This window comes from Protopterus annectens, chromosome 1.part0 (genome assembly GCF_019279795.1).
Source record: "Protopterus annectens isolate FY-2018-M chromosome 1.part0, PAN1.0, whole genome shotgun sequence".
NCBI classification, from domain to species: domain Eukaryota; kingdom Metazoa; phylum Chordata; order Ceratodontiformes; family Protopteridae; genus Protopterus; species Protopterus annectens.
Window position 1 is genome coordinate 290,130,247 of NC_056725.1, and position 25,454 is coordinate 290,155,700.

The 25,454-nt window shown below is 42.9% G+C and overlaps 1 protein-coding gene across 2 annotated transcripts in view; it reads left to right on the forward strand.

The window, feature by feature from the left end:
* PIGF (phosphatidylinositol glycan anchor biosynthesis class F) overlaps positions 1-25,454 on the forward strand; it is a 242,991-nt gene that overhangs the window by 72,072 nt on the left and 145,465 nt on the right. For both annotated transcript variants that reach the window (XM_044059819.1, XM_044059745.1), the window contains exon 4: positions 8,757-8,873. In XM_044059819.1, coding sequence (XP_043915754.1) covers positions 8,757-8,873 — 117 coding nt within the window. The remainder of the gene's footprint in view (positions 1-8,756; positions 8,874-25,454) is intronic.

Below are 25,454 nucleotides of genomic sequence, written 5' to 3' on the forward strand. Positions count from 1 at the left end.
TTTGTATACATATATGTATATATACAGTAGATATAAAAAGTGTACACACCCCTGTTAAAATGCCAGGTTTTTGTGATATAAAAAATGAGAACACAATAAATCATTTCAAAACTTTTCCCACATTTAATGTGACCTATGACCTGTACAATTCAATTGAAAAACAAATGTGTTAAGGGAAAAAATATAAAAAAACGTACAATAAGCTGGTTGGATAAGTGTGCACACCCTTAAACTAATACTTTGTTGAAGCACCTTTTGATTTAATTACATCATTAAAGTCTTCTTGGGTACACACCTGCCATCAGTTAAATAAACACCGATTAACTCCAAATAAAGTTCAGCTGTCCTAGTAGGATTTTCCTGACACTTACTCAGTTGCCTGCTACAGCAAAAACCATGGTTCAGAGAGAGCTTACAAAGCATTAAAGGGATCTCATTGTTGAAAGATATCAGTCAGAAGGTTACAAAAAAATGTCCACAGCATTGGATATACTATGGAACACAGTGAAGGCAGTCATCAAAAAGTGAAGAAAATATGGCACAACATTGATGTTGCAAAGAACTGGACGTCCCTCCAAAATTGATGAAAAGACGAGATGAAAACTGGTCAGGGAGGCTGCCAGGATACCTACAGCAACACTTAAGGAGCTGCAGTAATTTCTGGCAAGTACTGGTTGTGTCAGTACACAATCTCCCATATTCTCCATATATCTGGACTATGGGGTAGGGTTGTAGGACGAAAAGCCTTTTCTTACACAGAAAAACATCCATGCCCAGCTAAAATTTGCAAAACAATACATCAAGTCTCCAAAAGCATGTAAGAAAATGTTTATGGTCTGAGACCAAGGTTGAACTTTTTGGCCACAATTCCAAAAGGTACATTTGACACAAAAACATGTCATCACCAAAATAACACCATCCCCATGGTGAAGCATAGTGGTGGCAGTGTCATGCTTTGGGATTGCTTTTCTTCAGCTGGAACTGGGGCTTTAGTCAAGGTGGAGGGAATTAAGAACAGTTCCAAATACCAGTCACTTTTGGCCCAAAGCCTTTAGTTGTCTGCTAGAAAGCTGAAGATGAAGAGGAATTTCACCTTTCAACACAACACTGGCCCCAAGCATACATCCAGATTAACAAAAGAGTGGCTTCACCAGAAGAAAATTAAAGTTTTGGAATGGCCCAGCCAGAGCTCAGACCTAAATCCAATAGAAAATCTGTGGGGTCACCTGAAGAGGGCTGTGCACAAAAGATGCCTTCGCAATCTGACAGATTTGGAGCACTTTTGCAAGGAAGAGTGGGCAAATTTTGCCAAGTCAAGATGTGCCATGCTGATACTCTTACCCAAGAAGACTGAATGCTGTAATTAAATCAAAAGGTGCTTCAACAAAGTATTAGTTTAAGGGTGTGCACACTTATGCAACCAGCTTATTGTATGTTTTTTTTATTTTTTCCCGTAACCGATTTGTTTTTCAGTTGAATTATGCATGATGTTCTTCATCTCACATTGCTGCAGTCCTTACACTTGGGTAGTCCGCTGTCCTCAGTCGGCCCAAATATCAAAGTATAAGGCTGACGTCGGTCAAGGCGCATTTGACTGACATCAGGACGTCAGGGTACAAATGCGCATGACCGACGTCATATCCTCAGTCTTTTTTGCCGCATGGTCCGATGCAGAAGCAGCGTTGCAAGTGCCGGTTGGCGTTCTGAAATTGTTCGATTTCGGAGTTTCAGACCGAGTCAAAGTTGGCTAAGTACCCCGTTGGGGAATATTTTAGTTTTTTCTTGCCTCAGTGGTTTACCGGATGTCAGGTGAATAATTGCATTTCTTGTGGGAAACAGATACCGCATAGAGACTACCATACTTTGTGTATTCCTTGTTTAGGGCCTGAGCACGACGTTGTTGGGTGTCGCTCTTGTGCTAGATTCAATAAGCGCACTATTAAGAGAAGATTAGATTGTGCCAGGTTAGTCTTCGGGAAGCGGTGCAATTATAAAATGCCGTCGGATGCTCCGACGCCCGCTTCTTCGAAGAAGCGCAAGGACAAAGCAGTTAAACCTAGGCTAGAGGAACCGTCAGTACCGGACGCCAGTTCTTTAGAGGTGTCGGTGGAGCCGGTGGTTCCACCGGAGGTTTCTTTGGGATCCCAGGGAGAGACTTTGTTATTGCAGGTTACTATACTCCCCTCCCTGCCTAGGGTGGTTAGGCCCTCTCCTTCTGTTTCCAAGGCTTCTCCCAGGGGCAGGCCAGGTTTAGCTTCGGTTGGTGTTACCCCTAGCTCTTCAGGAACTGTGCCCAAGAAGCATATGCTTAAAATGGCAGAAGATTTGATTACTTTGATTAGGGGTTCTATGCCCCCTCCTGATAAGAGACCTAGGGTGGAGCCTGAGCTAGGGAGTTTTGAGCAGGCTTCAGATGTTTCAGAGTCTTCGGCTGAAGACTTGCAGGAGTACTCTCCTTATTCTGATTCTGATGTGGATGATTCTACTCCCTCTGCTTCTCCTCCTGAGGATTTCTCTTTTTCAGAAACTCTTCATTCCATGAGGGAGCATTTTAAGTGGGAAGGTCAGGACTTCTCTGATTCCAGGAAAAGGCTTAGGAATTTTGTTTTACCCCAGCATAGGCCTTTGGCTATACCTCCTGTTTTGGATGTAGTGGAAGATGTTTTTACAGAGGCTTCTCTTAATCCTGATTCTTTGCCTCCTGCTCCTGTTAAACCGGATAGGTATTACAGGGTGCCTGAAGCTCATAAGTATCTTTTTAAGAGTCCTAGGGCGGACCTAGAAACTGTTAGCCAGGGGCCTAAAGGTGTTAAGGCTTCTGTTGTTAAGAATCCGGTTCCTGCAGACAAAGAGGCCAGGGCCTTGGATAGATGGGGAAAGAAAGTTTATACTTCTTCCACTCTTGCTATGAGGGCTTTGAATTGCCAGTTTCACATGTTGAAATACCAAAACTATCTCCTTTCACAATTGAAGTCTAAGGTTGATGCTCTGGCAGAAGGTATTGATTGTAAAGAGTTGCAAGATTTAGTACATGTTTCTGAGCAGTTGGGTAAGCATTCTTTGCAATGTGGTTTTGATGCTGTACAGGCCTCGTCTAGGGTGGCTGCCACTGGGTCAGTTCTTCGCAGGCACGCCTGGCTGAGGGATCAAAATTTATCTGAACATGTTAAAACAAGGATTTTAGATGCTCCTTTACAATCTGACGTGTTGTTTGGTCCTCCTGTTGAGGCAGTTTTAAAGAAAATGGAAGACAAGGCTAAGTCTATGCAGACTGTTAAAGATTTTTTGCAGGTCCAGCCTCCAAAGTTTAGTAGAAATTGGCCTACTAAGGGGTGGACGTATCCTTCTTATGATTCCCAGTCTAGGGGTAGATCTAGACGTGGTAGGGGCAGAGCTCAGGGCTCTTTCAGGCCTAGAACAGGGAGTTCTCCTGCACAGTCTTCGGGTGAGGGCAGGGGTCAGTCCTTTCGTAAACAGACCCAATGACCTACCTTTTCAGCTGCCAGAGCCTTCTCGTCTGGCAGCACCTTTGGGAGGAAGGTTGGCACTTTTCAAAGAAAATTGGAGTTTAATTACCCAAGACAGATGGGTATTGGATATCATACACCACGGTTACAGGTTTTATTTCCATACCTTGCCTCCTTTCAAAGGCATGCCAGACGTTCCTCCTCAACAAAGAATATAGAGGCTCACAAGCAAGTTTCTCTGTTACTCCAAATAGGGGCCATACAGCCGGTCCCTATGCCAGAAGTGGGCCTAGGATTTTATTCTCGCCTGTTCCTAGTACCAAAGAAGGGGAACACGTGGAGACCAATTTTGGATTTATCTACCCTCAACACTTATCTGGACATTCCCAAGTTCAAAATGTTGACGTTACAGCAGCTTTTACCTCTGCTGGGCAAAGATCATTGGATGGTAACTTTGGATCTCAAGGAGGCTTACCTTCATGTTCCTATCGGACTAAGTTGCAGGAAGTATCTGCGTTTTCGAGCTGGGACTTCTCACTATCAGTTCTCTGCATTGCCCTTTGGCTTATCTGCTGCGCCCAGAGTGTTCACGAAAGTTCTGGCTCCAGTGATAGCTTTCTTCAGGCTAAAAGGAATACAGATCTATCCTTATTTGGACGACTGCCTGATTCTGGCTCAAGGAAGGAAGAGCTTCTTCATCATTTGGAATATGTGATAGCAGTGCTAAGATGCCTGGGGTATTCTGTGAACGAAATAAAGTCCAGTCTAGTACCCTCTCAGGACATGTGCTTTCTGGGTGTGAGACTGAATACAGCATCCCAGATGGCCTTTTTAACCCCGGACAAACAAAAGAGTCTATCCCTTTACTTCCATCAACTATCTCATCAGTCCGGGCTGACTGCAAGGACAGTCCTTCAAGCCTTAGGGTTCATGGCATCTTGTATTCTGGTGCTTCCCAATGCCAAACTGCATATGAGGAAGCTGCAATGGTATCTCAAAATGTATGGACACAGCACTGCCAGGATCTGGACACTGTCATTCAAATAATACCTTGCATTCAAAAGGAATTTTTGTGGTGGGCTCAGGAATGTCACCTAAACAAGGGACTCTCTGTGACCCGGCCAGAGGCGAGTCAGATTTTAACGACAGATGCCTCAGACAAAGCTTGGGGAGCTCATCTAAATGGAAAGTGGATACAAGACAAGTGGCCTGCCAGACTACAACATCTACATATCAACCTGAAGGAGATGTTAGCAGTCCAGTTTGCATTAATAGCTTTCAAGGAGTTACTTCTTCCAGGGCAGGTGTTGATTCTAACAGACAACACAACTGTCATGTGGTACATCAACAAGCAAGGGGAACGATTCTTATCCTCTATGCAGGCAAGCAATGATTTTGTGGGAGACTGCTCTCAGTTTACAGCTCAATCTTCAGGCAAGGTTTCTGCCAGGAGCACAGAACTCCTTAGCAGATGTGTTGAGCAGACGAATTATGGATCCCCACGAGTGGAAATTGGATCCTCATGTATTTCAGAAATTGACAGTGTCATGGGGAACTCCAGACATAGATCTGTTCGCTTCTCCACTAAACCATCAGCTGCCAAAGTTTTGCACAAAAAGGTTTCATCCCACAGCTTGGAGAGTGCTCCAATTGAAAGAAAGAACATCCAATCTTCATGTGTATGCCTTTCCACCTCTGCCTTTCCTCCCAAAGGTACTTCTAAAGGTCAGACAGGACAAGCCAAGGATGATTTTAATAGCTCCAGATTGGCCTCGACAGCACTGGTACCCATTACTGAGAAGTCTAGTACGGAAGCCTCCATGGCCTTTGCCTTCGATTCCACACCTGTTGTCACAGGAGGACAGCCATTTGCTCAATGTCAAGCTTCACTCTCTGCACCTAACAGCCAGGCATATTCTGTTTTGAACCATAGTGGGCCTCCACTTCCTCAGCAAGTTTTGAATGTTATTTTGGAAGCTAGAAGGCCTAGTACAAGGAAAGTGTACGCAGATAAATGGAAGAGATTTTTATTTTGGAGTGCAGCAAAAGATTTTGATGTTTCTGAGCCTAATTTGAGTGTGGCTCTTCAATATCTTACTGAGTTACTGGACAAAGGTTTGTCTTTCTCTTCTATTAAGGTTCATGCTGCAGCAATTTCGCTCACTATGATTGTGACCCACCATTGTTTTCTCATCCTTTGTTCAAGCAATTTCTTAGAGGGCAAAGAATATAAGACCCCACGAAAAGCTCCTACTCCTGCTTGGGATCTCAATTTTGTGTTGGAGAAACTCACTCTACAACCTTTTGAGCCTGCAGCTACTTCTGAGTTGAAATATTTATCATGGAAGACTGCTTTTTGTTGGCCATTACCTCTGCAAGAAGGGTTTCTGAATTGCAGGCCCTTATGGCGGTTGAGCCTTTCTTGATTTTCCATAAGGATAGGGTATCTTTACGCACTAATCCTTCCTTTATGCCTAAAGTGGTTTCTAGTGTGGCTTTAAACCAAACTATTCATTTGCCTACTTTTTATGCAAATCCCCAAAATAAGGGGAAAAGATTTTGCACACTTTAGATGTACACAGGCAGTTGCGATATTATTTGGACAGAACTAAAGGGTTCAGGCAGTCTCAGCAGTTGTTTGTTTCTTTTGCTTTGGGTTCTCAGGGCAAGCCTGTGTCAAAACAAACTATTTCTAAGTGGATTGGGTTTTGCATTGCTTTCTGTTATTCCCATCATGGCAAGGAGATTCCAGCTGGGATTAGGCCTCATTCCACTAGGGCTACTGCCACTGACAGCCTTTCTGAGGGGAGTGGCAACCAAGGATATTTTGGAAGCAGCTACTTGGAGTTCAGTGCATACTTTCTCTAGGCATTATCACCTACCACTTTACTCTAAATCCAGGGCTGGTTTTGCTACTGCTGTTTTGCAGGGCATTTTGGCAGCTCCTGCTTCCTTGTAGTTTGGCCATCCTCCCTTACCTCTGCTTTGGGATTCTACCCAAGTGTAAGGACTGCAGCAATGTGAGATGAAGAACATAGTACAGTTTTGTACCTACCATAAATGTAGATGTTCGAAGATCCACATTGCTGCAGTCCAATTTACCCTCCCTCCTTCCCCTCTGTAGTTAGAGGTGGTTGTGTGGGTTGGGTTGTAAATATTGTGTATATTGTTTATATTGTACATATAATTAGTGCAGGGGTGGTTGGTTGTTTGTTTGCTGTCTTTTGGTTTTGACCTTTATGTTTAGGGTCTTCTGACATCTGGGGCAAGAAAAGACTGAGGATATGATGTCGGTCATGCGCATTTGTACCCTGACGTCTTGATGTCAGTCAAATGCGCCTTGACCGACGTCAGCCTTATACTTTGATATTCGGGCCGACCGAGGACAGCGGACTACCCAAGTGTAAGGACTGCAGCAATGTGGATCTTCGAACATCTACATTTATGGTAGGTACAAAACTGTACTTTATATGTCAAATTAAAGGTGGAAAAAGTTTTGAAATGATTTATTGTGATCTCAGTTTTTTATATCACAAAAACCTGGCATTTTAACAGGGGTGTGTACACTTTTTATATTTTGTGTGTGTGTGTGTGTGTGTGTGTGTGTGTGTGTGTGTGTGTGTGTGTGTGTGTGTGTGTGTGTGTGTGTGTATGTATGTATGTATATATGTGTGTGTGTATATATATATATATATATATATATATATATATATATATGTATATATATATATATATATGTATGTGTATATATATATATATATATATATATATATATATATATATATATATAAAATCCACACACATGTACGTTCTATTTATCTTTTCCATAGCGTCCATTTGTATACTGTGTGACTGAACAAGTCCCTTATCTAAGCATTGCTGCTGGATCACCCTTGAAAAAAACAACCTTATCCTATGAGCTTTCCTGGTTAACAAATGTGATAACTACATCGCCACAACAGTCAGGAAATCCTTCTATGTGGCACACCTCATCACTAAGGGCTTTTCATCCAGAAAAAAGGAGGTCATTGTCCCACTGTACTCCTCCCTCATTAGACCCATTATAGAGTATAATGCCCCGTTTGGTATATACCTCACAAGACATCTGCAACAGCTGGAAAGGCCACAGAAGTACCTCACTAAAAGAATCACAGGCCTAAAGCAGATGCCATATGCTGACCGTCTAAAAAAAAAAAAAAAAAAAAAAACTCCAGCTATACTCTGTGGCATATCGTCTACTCAGAGGTGATCTCTGCTTAACATACAAGGCCATGTCAAACCCTGAGCTGTTGGACATGCTCCACTTAAAGAAATCCCAATCCTTCAGAGCCACACGCTCCAGGGATCTAAACCTAGTCATCTCAATGAACAAAACATGCCAGAGGGATAGGTTCCTGACCAAGAGACTCCCCATACTCTGGAATAGACTGCCCATACATGTCAAGCAGAGCACATCATTGGCTCTCATCAAAAGGAACATTGATGAATTTATGGGAGATAGGAAATTCACCCCGGGGATCATGTCAGTCGCCCTGCTAGACAGGGGTCCAGAGAAGTAAATATTGTGGGAAGAAATATCCAGGGAATTGTTATGGCTAGGCTTGCATAGGCCCTAGGGCCAATAGCCTAGTACCAAACTATGAATCTATGATTTAATATTAGAGACCCTTTGTAATGAACTACATCTGTGACTCCAAAAGGGTGAGATGTAGCACATGTATTGTTTGGAATCTTTGTTGGAAATACAGAGTATCGTTTTTCAGACTCTCACTTCCATGGTATGAATATACAACACTGTTTTTGTTGAAGGAGTTGAAACTGCATGGGGATGAGTTGTTTTCAGTGGAGAAGTTGTCTTTCTGATTTATGTCTTCAAAAGGAGTGTTTGAATTTACTACATTTGTATACATTTTGTCAGTCCCATTATAAGGAGTTTAACTGCAGTAAAACATTTGGTATAAAACTGATTAGTGTTCTGTCTTTTTCAATCCTGATGGCTTTGCTTCTTCCTGTTTACTGTTATTGGTATCTTCATTCTTTACATCGATAGTGATGATGTCCATGCCTGGATAGAAGCTATACTTGAAAGATGAATGCATAACGAAATCCTACATGTCTACCCTCCAGTTCTTCTAATGAAGTCGTATTCAGAGGTTTGATGCAGTGAATTCCTGTACACTAAGCCTTTCGTAGAAGATTCTTTAAGAGACATTTATTTTTGTGTAACACATCAGATTAAATGACAAGATAACCGAGCACACTTACTGACACTTGCTTCTTCCCTTCCAGGTCTGTAATGGAGACATTTTTGCTGGCTGTTCTGCTGTCTACTTTCACCACTTTGCGTTGCCTGTATATGCTGGGTCCAAACATACATGCATGGGTCCGGGTCTTCAGTAAGAATGGGTATGCTAAGACTTTTTTTTTATTTTGTAAATTTTGTGGCTCTCTGTCAGAAGTTCAACAACTATACTTGTTTGCAGAGTGTTTATAAATAGGACCACCAAGTAGATCATAAAGCAGCTATGTTTTTTTTTTCTATCAGTTCTCACTGCATACATTTAGTTCTGTACATGCAAATGAATGAGTAACTGAAAATGATGGAGTAAGTTGTGTGCTGTCACAGGATTTCTTCACCCCCTCTTTAGACCCACCCTGCTTATCCTAGGCTTTTTCAGACAAAGGAACCTCCTACATAATTCCAGCCTTTGTAACAAAAAAGAAAAAAAATGCTGCCTTTGTCGCCTGTTTACTTACCCTGTTATTACAGCACACTATAGTTACGGCATGGGATTTACTCTTTCTCTTTGCAGCATACGTGTATGATACTTTAATATTCATTTGGGAGTTGGCTAAGACTTTGATTCTCATGTTTGAGGGAAATTGGTTAGGCTTAAAATTGCCCACAAGGGCAGGTATTGTAGTACTTTCCTATGAACCTATGAATAATTTTATGGCATAGAATAGTGCTTGGTAGATAGCTTAGCATTAAAAACATATGTGCTAATTAAAAATAAAAATATAAGAAGCAGTGCTTATTTATCAATTGACACAAAACTTAATTACAGGCAGCCTGGATAAGAATTTTCCCATGAAAAAGGAGGACATTGTAACCTAACCATTGGAATATTGTGGGTTGTTGTAAAAAAGCTTTATAACAATATATGTTCAAATGTTAACCAAAATCAGAAAAACATGTTCTGTGTTATGCAGTAATTGAACTAATAAATCTGCTTAGTTATTGGTTTGATTATGCTTGCAGAAAATGCTTAGCCAAGAAAAAGTAGACTTGCTCATTAATACCACACGAGGAGATGTAATTTGTTGATCCTTGCTTCTGTGACCTAATTGTCTTTTTTTTTTGGTAGGCAGTTCTGTTGAGTAAGACTTCTTAGTTACGCATATAGTTACAAACGAACTATGAAGGAAGTATCTTGTTAATTCCAGAATGTTTGAAATTTTGAGTGAATTTCAACAAGTAACATGTTATGTTGTCCTATCTCACCTTCATTCTTGCTGAATGGGTTCAGAACCGAGCATCGGTTCTGACTCTGCCTATTACTAAAGTTTGAGAGCTTCCACTGGCTCAAGGCTATACCTTATCCCATCATGCTTAGGGAAGATTACCCAGATCTCGTTTGACGCTAAACTAGATTGGGTGCTTCCTACTAGGCTCCAGGCTAAGTAGAAAGATTTTTTGTATTCTTGTTACTGCTAAAGTGTTTTTTTGGTATACCAGTTGATTTTTACCTAGTGTTTTTGCTGTGAAAACTTGCTTTTCTCTTGGCTCTTTGTTTGCCTATGGGTCTTCGTCACTAGGCCCTGTTTTTCCCTATCCCGCGTTGGTATATTCTTTTGTTTAAGGCTTTTATTGTGTTGAGTAGTAAGTGTTACCCTTTAATTTTTACGCTAAGGAGTTTGTTTATGTTAGTGAACTCCTTATTCAGCCCGTTTAAGTTAGAGGGCTTCCCCTCCCCTTGGTCGTTGTTTTTTTCAGGGAGTGTAATTTTATTTAGAGACCTCCCCTCTTACCAGAGGGAGATAGTCATTTAAGTTACAAGCCTCTCCTCTGGTCCCTTATTCCCTTGCTGTTGTTCTCCTGTTTAGTGTTTCCTTGTAAAAAAAAAAAAAAAAAAAAAAAGAAAAATTTTGTTTGGTTGACGGTTGACCTTTCTTGTCTAGCCTTTCTCAGTACCACTGATAAGGTCATTGTTTAGCTAATGTTGTTGGTTAGTGAAAGCCGTTGCTTAGATAAAGCTTTGTTCCATTATGTCAAAGGATACTAAAGAGGCAAAGCCTTCAGGCTTCAAAAAAAATGTAACAATTGTAATCAGAAAATGTCCCTGACAGATGGACACACTAGTTGTGTTTACTGCTTGAGTGCTGTCCATCTTCAGGAATCCTGCACTATTTGTCATGGTTTTAGTTCTAGGGTTTTACTAGAATGTAAAAGCAAATTGTTAGTTAGGGGTTTACTTAAGGTTCCCTTTTCAGAGGCAATCGAAGGGAAACAGAGTTCCCCTAAATCGACCCATTCACCGAGATCGGACAAGTCCTCCAAATGAGCATCATCTTCCTCTGTGCCAACTTCAGAACCATTGAGGAAGCAACCAAAGGAATCGACCTTGGACCTGAAAGCTTTCTGGATCGAAAAGTCTATCTCGTTGGATGTCCTTCAAGGATGCATCTGCAGTCCTAACAAATGGGTTGTCCTGCCTCAGGCAGCCCTTCGGTCGGCCGGATTCCAAAGTCTGGGTCTGGCCTCGGCTGATGTCGCACTTCACCCGACGTCATAGCTGCTGTTAATAGGGTATAAAGGCATCAGCCGACGCCATTTTCCTCAGTCTTTCTTGCCGCGTGGCGCCCGAAGCAGAAGCTGCTCGCAAGTGCCGGTCGGTCAGAACCAGAGATTGCTACTACCGAAGACTTCTAAAAAGCTAAGTACCCCGTTGGGGACTCTTTCTTGCCTCAGCCGATGTCAGAAAAAGTGAATAACTGTTTAACTTGTGGGAAACAAATACCTCATAAAGATTTTCACTCTTACTGCCTACCTTGTTTAGGCCCAGACCACGACGTAGCAGCTTGTCTAGCCTGTGCTTCCTTCAACCGACGGACACTTAGACGTCGGTCGGAGTTTGCAGAGGAGTTTTTCGGCTCCGCTTTTGCTTACAACATGCCGTCAGAAACTCCGACTTCACAATTAACTAAAAAACGTAAGGAAAAGGACCGACACTCGCGGTCCGCGGTTTCGGCCGAAACCGCGGTTAAGCCAACCACGAGTGCCTCGGTTTCGGCTGAAACCGGGTCCACGGTTCTTCCTTCGGCCGAAAGCATGCCTCCTACAGCCGAGGCCTCATCCAGCATGGCTGCATCTGCTACTGAAATCCCACCTGCTCTTACAGGTTCTCAGGATTTATCGGATACTAGATATTGCTACTCCTGCACATGGAGCTGCTAGACCCCCTGCATCCATGTCAATTAAGACTTTTTCCAGGGCTAAAGCAGCTAAATCCTCAAAGACCGTGCCTGCTAAAACCCCCTCTCACAGGCCTAGCCCTAGTACTCAAATGCTCAGTCTTGCAGAGGATCTCATTTCTTTGATCAGGGGATCCCAGTCTCACCCTGACAGGGCCTCTCAACCCCCTCCAGAGAAGAGGCCTAGAACAGAGCCCCCTGAGCCAGTTTCTACAGATTACTCCTCTGATGATTCAGAAAATACTAATCCTCCAGAAGGCCCTTATTCTCCATATGAGGACTCTGATGCAGAAGACTCCATCCCTTCTGCCTCTCCTCCTGAGGAATTTTCTTTTGGGGAGACCTTGCATGCTATGAGAGAACAATTTCAATGGCAGGGCCAGGATTTTTCAGACTCTAGGAAAAGGCTTAGGACCTTTTTACATTTGCCACAGCATAGGCCTTTAGCCATTCCTCCAGTGCTTACAGTTGTGGATGATGCATTTAATGATGCTTGTACTGCCCCTGACTCTCTTCCTCTGGCCCCTGCTAAGCCCGACAGATACTACAGGGTTCCGGACACACATTATCATTTGTATAAGGCTCCTATTGCAGATCCTGAAACTATTTCACAGGGCCCCAAAGCTGTAGCAGCTGCCTCTGCCAAAATCGGCCTCCGCTCTGAAAGAGAATCTAGGGCATTAGAGAGATGGGGTAAAAAAGTTTATACTTCTGCTACTCTTTCGGCTAGGGCCTTAAACTGTCAATTCCACATGATTCAGTATCAGGAATTTCTGTTAGATCAGCTAACTAAAAAACTGTCCTCGCCTGAACCTTTAGACCGTAAGTCCCTTCAGGATTTAGTACATAACACTCAGCAGGTCAGTAATCATTCCTTAAAATGCGGCTATGATGCACTGGAGGCTTCCTTTAGATCAGCTATGACTGGTACAGTGATCAGAAGGCATGCATGGTTAAAAGAGCAATCCTTACCAGACCATGTAAAGTCAAAGCTTCTAGATGCTCCCATGGAAAACACAGTTTGTTTGGCTCCCCTGCACAGCAAGTGTTGAAGAAGGTGGAAGAAAAAGCGAAATCTGTCCAGACAGTCAAGGATTTCTTACAGGTCCAGCCTCCGAGGTTTAGTAGGAACTGGCCTTCCAAGAATTGGTCCTTTCCAGACACCACCAGAGCACAGAGAGGCAGAAATAGGCCCAAGAGGCAGAGGTCAATCCAGAGGTGCCTACAGGGGACGTCGGTGGCAGCCTAACAACCAGAGAAGTACTGCCACAGATCCAGCCACTACCACTTCCACAGGACAATCACAGTGACTTGGCTCTGAAACCGCCTACCAGGGAACAACTACAAGCACCCTTAGGCGGAAAACTAGCCTTATTTTCAGTAAACTGGCATTACATTACAGGAGACAAATGGATTTTACAGACAATAGACAAAGGCTACAGGTTTCACTTCCATACTCTTCCAAGGAAGAGAGGAATGCCAAACCTACCTCCAAACCAAAAGACAAACGCTCTAGAGCAAATAGACCACTTACTAAGGATGAGAGCTATAGAAAAGGTACCGGTTATGGAACAAGGACAAGGATTTTATTCCAGACTTTTCCTGGTACCAAGAAAGGAAAACCAATGGAGACCTATCCTCGACCTGTCTGCTCTGAACACATATCTCATTGTTCCAAAATTCAAGATGCTGACCCTACAGCAACTTCTTCCCATGCTGGGCAAGGAGTCTTGGCTGGTGACTCTAGATCTCAAGGAGGCATACCTGCACGTCCCCATACGACCAAATTGCAGAAGATACCTCAGATTTCTTGCAGGATCAGAGCATTATCAATTCTCAGCATTGCTTTTTGGCTTATCTACTGCGCCCAGAGTATTCACGAAATGCCTGGCATCAGTAATTGCTCATTGCAGGCTTCAGGGAATTCAAATTTATCCATACCTGGACGACTGCCTGTTACAAGCGGACAACAAAAACAAATTAACAAAAGATTTGAGAAAGGTTATTCACCTATTGCAAGCCCTGGGATACACAGTCAACACAAAAAAGTCAAGGCTGATACCATCCCAAAGGATAACTTTCTTGGGTGCAGAACTGGACACATCAAGCCAAATGGCATTCCTCACAGCAGAAAAGCAGAAGCAACTACCACTCTATTTCATGGCATTAACAACGCAGAACCAGCTTACAGCAAGGAAAATCCTGCAAGCCCTGGGTTACATGGCATCCTGCATAATTTTGATTCCACATGCCAGACTACATATGAGGAAGTTGCAATGGTACCTAAGGAATTTATGGTCTCAGCACAAGCACAGCCTAGAAACCCAAATTCCAATAATTCCATGCCTGAAGCAAGAATTCCAGTGGTGGGCCCAGGCCTGTCAATTGAACAAAGGACTGCCCTTCCACATGCCTCACCCAAGCCAGACTATCACCACGGACGCCTCAGACCTCGGTTGGGGGGCACACATGGTGAACAAGTGCATACAAGGCTTATGGACTCAAGACCAGCTGAACCTACACATAAATCAAAAAGAGATGCTGGCAGTAAAGCAGGCAATTCAGACATTCAGACAGTTTCTTCAACAGGGTCATTTGCTGATAAGGACGGACAACACCACAGTTATGTGGTATATCAACAAACAGGGAGGCACACATTCATATCCTCTATGCCGGATGGCAATGGACCTCTGGAATGTGGCTCTGATCCTCAACATTCAGCTCCAGGCCATATTTGTGCCAGGAAAAGAAAATATACTAGCAGACATCTTAAGCAGAGCTACCACGGATGCCCACGAATGGATGCTGCATCCAGACATCTTCAAATCCATCACAAGGAAATGGGGACTACCAGAAATAGACCTGTTCGCATCCCCACACAACCACCAATTGGAAAAATTCTGCACAAGGACATACCACCCACTTGCTTGGAAGGTGGACTCCCTATCCTTCAGTTGGGAAAACCTGACAGCATATGCATTCCCACCTCTTCCTTTGATGCACAAAGTGCTACTGAAGATCAAAGAAGATCACCCAAGGATCATCCTGATAGCTCCAGACTGGCCGAGGCAACATTGGTACCCGCTACTGAGGAGTATGTCTCGGGAACACGCATGGCCTCTACCCCTAGTTCCTCTACTGCTAACACAGAACAACTTCAAAATCCTGCATCCAAACTTGAAAACACTGCAGCTAGCTGCTTGGAACATTACATAAGACAAAATAACCCAGATTTATCTCAAAGGGTTAAAGACATTATCTTGGAGGCTCGCAGACCCTCAACTAGGAAAACCTATTCAGCAAAATGGAAAAGATATCTCATTTGGAGTGCCACAAAAGGAGTAGATGCATCATTGGCAAACATAGCTAACATCCTGGAATATTTAGCAGAGCTTTTCCACAATGGCCTGTCTTACTCCTCCATTAAGATTCATGCATCAGCAATTTCAGCAGAATACAACATGGATCCTCCAGTCTTTTCTCAACCTCTACTCAGGCAGTTTCTCAGAGGAATTAAAAATGTAAAGCCACCAAGGAAACCACCATTGCCTACATGGGACTTGAACTTTGTGTTAGAAAAGTTGACACTTCCCCCTTTTGAACCAGCAGCAACAGCAGAATTACAGTACTTATCTTGGAAAACTGCTTTCCTGCTTGCAATCACTTCAGCAAGAAGGGTTTCTGAATTACAGGCATTAATGGCAGTACAGCCCTTCCTTATCTTCCATCAGGATAGAGTGTCCATGAGAACTAATCCTACTTTCATGCCAAAGGTGGTCTCCAGGGTATCATTAAACCAAGCAATCCACCTACCAACATTCTTCCCCAACCCACAGAACAAGGGGGAAAGACTACTGCATACCTTGGATGTGCACAGACAATTGCGCTACTACCTGGACAGAACCAAAAACAATAGAAAAACTGACCAGCTTCTGGTAGCATATGCAACAGGAATGGAAGGAAAAGCAATTTCAAAACAGACAATCTCAAAATGGATAGGAAATTGCATTAGATTTTGTTACTCTTTTCATGGAAAGGCAACTCCAGAAAACATCAGACCTCACTCCACAAGGGCTACAGCCACTACTACAGCTTTCTTACGAGGAGTGGCTACCAAAGACATTTTAGAGGCTGCTACTTGGAGCTCAGTGCATACATTTGCCAAGCATTATAATCTACCTTTATACTCCAGATCCCAAGCAGGTTTTGCCACTGCTGTTTTGCAGGGGATCTTAACTACACCATAAGCTCTTAGTGCCTCCTCCCCCAGTTTGGCTATGGTATTCTACCCATTTGTTAGGACTGCAGATGCATCCTTGAAGGACATAGTACAGTTTTGTACCTACCATAAATGTAGATGTCCGAGAGGTATGCATCTGCAGTCAGGATTACCCACCCTCCTTCCCCTCTGTGGTACTCCTAGGGTATTTGCCCATCTTGTAGCTAGCTGGGGGAATCTATTATGGTGTATTTGTTTGTATATATGTATATACAGGTTTATTTTTATTTGCTCTCTACTGTTTGGAATCATTTGCATTTATCCAAATTTAGCCTTCCTAGAGGACGCCTGGCATCTTCGGCAAGAAACTGAGGAAAATGGCGTCGGCTGATGCCTTTATACCCTATTAACAGCAGCTATGACGTCGGGTGAAGTGCAACATCAGCCGAGGCCAGACCCAGACTTTGGAATCCGGCCGACCGAAGGGCTGCCTGAGGCATGACAACCCATTTGTTAGAACTGCAGATGCATACCTCTCGGACATCTACATTTATGGTAGGTACAAAACTGTACTTTCAACCTGTACTTTCGGAACCGATAGAGATCCGGAGCCGGTCCTCTGTCTTGGAGCCGGTCTTATCGGTGCTACACTCACCTATTCTCCAATCAGCCAAGTCTTCAGTCAATTCCTCTCTGTCTTCCAGGAGTTTATCAGATGATGATGTGGAGTGAGTGGTAAGGAGCCTCCTTCGGACACCGGCACTGGCCAAGATTCTTTCCAGCTCTCCCCCTGTGGAGTCGGCTCTAACAGTCAACACTCCTGTACCAATTCCTCCTCTGATCGAACTGTCTGCTTCGGAGCCAGAGTGTTTGGAATCTATAGTAGTGGAACCGCTGGAGCCGAGACCTTTTCCATGATCTTCAGCCCCAACTTCTGCTCCAACCTCATCTGTGGGGTTGTCCAGCGAGGATTCTAGAAGCTGACACTCCCCCATCGGGTCCGAGGAGGTGAGTCTGATTGGACAGTTGTCTGATCCAAATCTACTTCTCGGGCCCTCGGCAAAGGTCAGCTCGGCGCCTACATCAGCCTCAGAGCTTACAGCTTTGGTTCAGGAGCAGTCTCCTGGTTCTTCAGAGCTGGGAACTCCCTTGGAGCAGGGCCATGGTACCTTTGAGGTCATGAGGAGAGTGCCATCAACCCAGATGGCTCCACTTTCGGATCCAAACATTCTTTCCCAAAAAGTGCCAGAGTCTGCATCCTTACCACCCCCTGTCCCCAGGCATGAGACCCTATGTCACAGGACACCCCATTGGATGAGACAGTTTCTTCTGAAACCTCCCCAGAGTTACCCCTCCAGGGAGGTCCCGCAGAAGAAAACATGTAAGAGGAAACATCTAGACTCCCCTGATGAGTGTCACCTCAGATACGGACTTAGAGGGTTCAGAAGGGTCCCCACGATCACCCTCTGAGGATTTCTCCTTCTCAGACATCCTAGAGATCCTGAAGCAGAGAGGTGACTGGAAGGCCCTTACCCCTTCTGAGGACGAGTCTGTATACCTGGAGGCATTTGCGTCTCTATCTTCCACCTCTTGAGTGTCTCTGCCCTTCGATGAACTCCTTGGTGTAGTCGGTCAGAGGGTATGGGGTTCTCCAGAATCTGTGGAATCTATTCCGAGGAGGCCCAACAAATTTATAACTGCCCCATCTGATAAGGAATTCTTGACCAAAGATGTCCCAGTAGATGCTGTGGTGGTGTCGGCCACAAAAAGAAGTTAGCTGATACTTTATCTGTCCATCCACCTAATAAGGAATCTCGAATGGTGAACAGATATGGAAAGCATATGTTACATTAGCAGCCTTTACACACAGGTCACTGAACTACTTAACTCATTTTACCACACTCCAGAGGGATCTGAAGGAGCTAGGAGATACCCTCTAAGGTTCTACAGCTGCGGGGGTGTCAGACAAGGTGACCGCCCAGCTTGCTACCTTAAATTCTACTACCCAAAGTTCCCAGCCTTGTTTCACCTGATAATTCCAGCCCAATATCCATTCTTTTACCCATTTCAGAATTGCTCAATTTTTTTTTATCACAATAAACTTTACTCAAAACAGTTGTCCTCCTTGTCTTCTCTGACAGCATAAGCAAACACATTAATGAGGGTACTCTCTGTAGCCATATTTGTAGGCCACAGCAAGCCTTTTAGCTGTGTATCCTACCAAGAATTACTCTAGTTGCTTCCTAAATTTGGAATCCCTTACACAACTGTTTTTTTTCAATAAAGATGTTTCTTGTTTAATTATCACTTATGACACAGGCAATCATACATTTTCTGTAAATGAAAACAAACCAAACTGACATATGTTCAGTTGCAAACATTATACATCACATTTAATCTTCAGTCATTGTCAGTCAAATATTATATAATTCATTCAATTCTTCCCTTAAAACTTCATTCCTCCTCCAAAACATTATTCTGCTTGTATTGTTCCCACAATTCCTATTTTTTTCTGTATGATTTGCCCCTACCTTTTCTAAAGATCCCACTTACAGTTCTTTTATCTCTGTTACTATATTCACTACTTCTAGTTTGGTTGGTTTAGATTTTAATTTCCATTCTCTAGTAATGGCTTTTTTGGCAACTACCAGAATTAGTCAGCAAGGTCTTGCTATATATGTAGGTATTCTGATTCTGTATCACAGCTTAAAAAAATTCCTTGGGTTTTGCACACCCGGTATTTGTCAGAGTAGTCTGCAGGGAATTTTTAATGAGCTCAGGTGGTGCAATGGTACATTGCTTTGATTGTAGTTTTCAGGGCCCTGGTTTCAAGACTTGGCAGGAACTTTTAATGTCTGTCAACTCATTGCACTCTCAAAAATGTTCCCAGTTACCTCTTTCTTCTCCATCACACCTCCAACATTTGCAGTCTACCTGAAGAAAGTGTTTCTGCTTGGGGTATAAAAATACCTCTGCAAACATTTCAAGCAAAAATCATAAATCTTCTAGACCTCGGATGGTATATTTGTGACTCATAAATATGGAACACTTCCTTTTTGAATTGCTTATCGATTCTCTCTTCCCAGTCCTTTCTGAATTATTCCTATAGTTATCATGCCATATTTTATATGCCCTATTGACTATCCCTTTTTTAACAGCAGTTTCTCTATTAGATTCTGCTTAAAACTCTGCCAGTGTTGGCCTTTTATGTTGGATCCACATATTCTTTTCTGTTTGCCTATACTCTCATGTCAATCTCTGATGGGGAATGTAGTCTCTAGTCTGCTGTCCTTGGCCTCTTCCCATTCTGTTATATTTCCCTCTATAATTATTTGCTCACAATACCCTGGTTCCTTTGCCAGTTTTCTCCAGTTAATTCCAGGTCTTTCTTGCCCTATTCTCTGTACCCGGATTGCAGTCATGCCTATTGGCAGAATCTTTCTTCATTCCTGTGTTGGCTTAGTTCTTATAATATTTACAAAGAAGCAGAAAGTATTCTATTCCATATGGTTATTGTTATTCTACTTAAGGATCTGCATTCAGAATCGCACTCTTTTCTTATTTCTTGAGCTTCCCCCAGCTTCATCATTATCTCTTTCCATTTTGAATTATATCTCTCTGGTTGTGTTATGTGTATGAGTCTTATCTGTGTAGCTCTGAAATGCCCGTTCAAATCGGATAATGCCAAACCACCATGTTTTATTGGAAGGCACAACTTATCCCACTTGACTCTTGCCCTCTCCCCTCCCAGATAAAGTCCTACAACTCTTTATTAATTGCTACCCATAACTTCTGTAGTTGATGAAATTGTGCCTGAGCTGTGTGTAAAAGTAAAGGGACTAAAAATATTTTTTACTGCTTGTATCTTGTTGTCCACTTTCTCAGTTTTTGTATTATCTTTTGTTTAGTTTCTTCCCACATATCCTTAGTTGCCAAAACAGAATCCTTTTTAACCCATACTCTAAAGTACTTCATTTTATCATGTCCCCATAAATATGGGTATTGCTAAACCAATTTGTGTGTGGATAACATGCTGCCTTTGTTTTACCTCCCTTAATCTTGTATTCCAAATATACTTAACTGTCTCAGAATGTTTCAGAACACTGAAATGTCCTTTTCTGGTTTTATCCGGTACAAAATAATGTTATCTGGAAATAAAGCCAACTTGTCTTGATTACTATACCAATTATATCCATGAATTGTGGAATCCTTTTTTTTTTTCCAGTGGTTCTAAATATAATGCAACTAACAAAGGGGAAAGAAGACACCCTTTCCTGGTTTCTGTGTTCTAACAGATCTTAGAGAGGAACCACCCCACATTAATTTTCACCTCTGATCCCTTACACATTCTCCTAATTAACCTTAATGTTGTATAATGGGATATAAATTCTTCCATTGCTCTACACACAAAATCCCAGCTTACCCTGTTAGATGCTTTCTCTGCATCAAGACCCACCAACAACAGTGGTATTTTCTTACATTCTGCTTCCCTGTGGATCATCATTGTTCTGTTAATGAACAGTAAAAGCCAAAGGCTGGTTTTTACTGCGAATTGTTCTATTAATGTTGTCAAATTCCTCCCCTCCACAAATTGACATTAATCTGAATCTATCAGTTTTGCCATCACATTTGCCATTCTTTTAGTCATTCTAGACATAGACATTTTATAATCATGATTTCAAATTGAAATGGGTCTATATGAAGCTGGATTTGTTGGGTCTTTACCATTTTTAGGTATTACAGCCACCACAGCTTTCTTCCAGGATGTTGGTACTTCTCCTCCTTTGAAAATACTGTTAAACAAAACCTTCCAGATCTTTTATCACTTTATTCCCTCCTAGCTTCCAGACTTCCACAGGAATATTATCTATTCTTGGAGACTTTCCTATAGATTCTGTAGATTGGTTATACATCACCCTTTTTTATCTCATTTCATCCTATCCTGTTAGTAATTGAACCTCATCTACCTCTAACATTGGCATATTTAACTCTTCCCTAAATATTTCCATTTGTACCTTTTCTTGATTTCCACATTTCTCTGATTTATACAGCTTTTTATAAAATTTATGAAATATTTTTGACACTTCTATAGGAACTCTGGATGTCCTTCTATTCCTATGTTGCAATATCTTAACCTTTGGGATTCCCTGCCTAGATAACCCAAAACGTCCGGCCAGTATACAAACGACTTTTGCTACTGCATGATATGTGCGACGTCGCATATAGCAAGGCAGGCAACGTAAGCCATAAAGGTGATGTCTACATGTACCATTCATCTGAACCTCTCTGCTGCCAGTCCGAACGACCGCTTCTACTGTTCATCTGATTGCTGAGTATTTACTGTTTTTGGATAAGTGCCCTAATGGGGAAAATTTTGCTCTTTTTTGCTGCTGTTTGTTTTGCCTATAGTCCAAGTATGATTACAAGTCTTGCGTGATTTGCCATGCATGTGTCCCCAGGACTTTTCATAGTTGTTTGGTTCTTGAGGTAAATATTAGAGCCGACAATGTCTAAAAAGTTTACCTTTTGGTATTGAGAGCACCGCGAGTCTGTCCTGTGAGCCACCGAAGAAGACCAAATAGTTAGGCCCAAATCTTCAGCTGCGCCTCTGGATTCGGATGTTCTTTTTTGGCCAGTGAAGGCCCAGAGGCCCATTTGATCTCTGGTTCCCAACCTGCAGTGGGTACCATTTGGAAGCTGTTATGGAGGGAGCCACTAGCATGTCTGCAGAGATCACGCAGACATCTGTTGAGGGCAATAAGAGGGAATCTCGACCCGCTATCTTGGACATCCTGGACCTGAGTGATGTCCATCTAGCTCCTTCATCTCTAGTAATCCCTGTGCCCGACACAGTGCCTACTCATACATTGGCTATTTCTACACAACCTGGGGTGGACCTTCCTGGTATAAAGAAACATAAACAGAAACATTTTCTCTTCCAGGATCCTTCTCCTGATTGGCAAGCCTTCTCACACGGAATCTTGAATGCCTTCCTGGCTTTAAATCTATCCTCAGGCCTTCCACCCATTTTTGTTCCTACACCCATTACCAGGAGATCTGTGGAGGAACAGCAGACTTCTGGTGAAGAAGATTATTTTCCTTAGTCTGATGAGTCCTTTATCTACACATCCCAAACAGTCTCTTCTATGCTATGCTTCCCCTGAATTAGATTCTAGTAGTGAGGATTCTCCTGAGGAAGATAGAGAAACAATTTCCAGGATGAGAGATCACTTCAGATGGAAAAGTAGTCGAGTATAAGAAGTTAAAAAGAGAGATGACCTGTTACAGATGGATTCTCCTTCTCCCTCAGCCATCCCTCCTGTTCTAACTTTCCTTTCTGGATGCCTTTCTCTGTGTCAAAGAGCCCATGTTCTCAACCCCTATCCCGAAAAAGCCCTGAGCAATTCTGTAAGGTCCCTGAGGACAGCAAGTTATTATTCAATTGTCTTCCTGCAGATCCTGCAGTTATTTCTGTCTCTGCAGACAAACCTAAACTGCTTCCCTATACTAATCTGCTCCCTTCTAACAAGGACAGCAAAGTGATGGAAAGGTTAGGGAAAAAGTGTTTACCTCTTCTACCCTGGCTTTCAGAGCCATTAACTACCAGACCCACATGTCAAAATATGTTTTGACCTTGCTTTCCCAAGATTCTCAGCTGGTGTCGGGCCTTCCTGATGCTCCAGCCAAGGCACAACTTCACTGTTCGCTGTCTAACTTAGCCCAGGTGCTTAGACATTCTATTAAATACAGTTTTGATGTAGCTGAGGTATCTGCAAGGTCAGCAGTTTAAGGTTCTGTACTTGGGAGGTGCTATTGGTTGCATCTCCAGCCTTTGCCTGATGATATTAGGAGTAAAAGTATAGGTGCATCTCTGGACAATGATGCCCGTTTTGTTGCTGAAGCTACAGCCCTGTTCAAGTCCCTGCATGACAAAGGGAAAGAACTTAAGGAACTGAAACACCTCTTTGTATCCCCATTTCCTAAATACCACAGAAATTACCCTTCCAAAACACAGTTTGTCAGAAGGAAACACAGTTCCCCTCCTTCCCATAAGAAAGGGGCTTGTAGACTGGGATCTTCCAGACCCCAGCAAACTACTGCCCAACAATCCACCTTTCAAGACAGGCCAGATAGTCTGTGATTACCTGGCAAGTCTCCCAAACATACCTCTTTTCCAGCACCTGTCTTCTCTTCCCTTTTGTACAAGTATCTCTACTGACCCAGTGGGTCCTTTCCATTATCCAAAACAGCTATTACATGGTATGGAAATCTGTCCCTTCCTTCATGGGCATTCCACAACCACCTCTGGATCAGATTCATCTGTTCCCACAAATCATACAGGACTTACTAAATCAAGGAACTATTCAAAATGTTCCTCCATTACAAAAAAGAAGAGGATTTTACTTGAGAATGTTAATAGTTCCCAGAAAAGAGAGTCCTTTGAGGTCAGTTCTAGACCTCTTGCATTTCAGCCTTTTCCTCGGTGTCAACCTTTTGTGTGCTGTCTCTGCAAACTCTTACCTTTCCTGCTCTCCCAGGCCCTTTTAGTCACTCTGGACATCAAGGATGCATACGTGCATATCCCCATTCATCCACAATACAGGACATTTTTATGCTTTTCTATTGCTTCCTCTCATTTTCAGTTCTGTGCTTTGCTGTTTGGAACCTCTGCACCACCATGGGTGTTCAGTGTTCACAAAATGCTTAGCTCCTGTCATTGCCTTTTGCAGGCTCCAAGGAATACTGCTCTGTCCTTGTGTGGATGACCTACTAATACAAGCAGCCCACCCAGACACTCTAAAAGAAAACCTAGCCCTCACTATTTCCCTGCTTCACGGCCTGGGGTTCACCATAAACTCCAGCAAGTCCTCTGTCCATCCTTCCCAGGATCAGATTTCCTAGGATGAAGAACAGATCAGATGATGGCTTTCATCCTTAAAAAGTGTAAACTCTACTCAACTACTTCCACAACCTACTCCCCTTAACCTCCATCTCTGCCAGGAAGTGTTTGCGTGTACTAGGGTTCATGGCGTTGATCGTTCCTAGCTACCCCAAGCCAGACTTCACATGCTGAAAATCCAGTGGTTTCGAAAAAATCTTTGGAGCCAGCATGCCCATCCCCTGGAATTTATTCACAGTTCTCCCTTGCATAAAGAGAAAACTTCAATGGTGGGGTCAACAGATTCACTAGAGCCCAGGGCTTCCATTTAATTTGGGTCGACTAAAAGTCTAGGGCCATTGGTTTCCCTCAATCAGGAAGCAACATACCAGTGTAAAAGAAATGAGAGCTTTGATCCTGACCCTTCAAGCCTTTCTCTCCTCCCTGCTCCCAGAACCTCTGAAGATATTCACAGACAACAATACAGTTCTATGGCATGTGAACAAACAGGGGGGGGAAACCAAGTCATACCTTCTTTGCAGGTTGGCCTTTTAAGCCTGGGAGATTGCCTCTATAGCGAAGTTTTAATTGCAAGCAGTTTATATTCCTTCGGCTCAAAATGTGATGGCAGACGCTCTCGGCAGGTCCATGACACAAGCCCACAAATGGATGCTTCACAGGGATGTGTTTCTGGATATTCTTCACCTGTTGGGTACTCCTCAAATGGACCTATTTGTCTCCTCCATGAATAGACAACTTCAAAAGTTTTATGCCAGAGTTCCAGACCCTGTGGTATGGTGGATGCCCTATCCTTCTCATGGAAGGGGGTGTTTCTTTATGCTCCCTCCCCTCACTTCCCACTCATCCAAAAGGTCCTACTGAAAATACAGCAGGACAAGCCAAACGTTCTGCTGGTGACTCCCTTTTGGCCAAGATGGCACTGGTTCCCTCTTCTGGATTTAGCCAGGGGCAGTCATCACAAGTTACCCCACAGGGTAGCTCTTCTCAAACAAGACAAGGGATCGCTTATCCATCCAAATCTGACTTCCCTGAATCTAACACTATGGTGATAGGCTTTTGATCCCTTTCCAACACCTTTTTTCTGAGGACATGTTTCTAATCATGCAGTATGCCAGGAAACCCAACACTAGGAGATCCTATTTGTCCAAATGGATGAAGTTCTTCATCTGATGTCTAAAGAAAGACAGAGATCTATTTTCAGTGGACATTTCAGTGGTTCTTTCCTATTTGTGTGAGGTACTTAAGGCTGGGTTGGCCAACTCTTCTATTAAAGCCCATCTGTCAGCCATTTCAGAATGTCTGCCTTTATCTCCTCCTCTAGCTTCTAGGTTAGAAGTCAAGCTCTTCCTCAAAGGTGTCCTTCACATTAGACCTCCCAGGAAACCTATTGCTC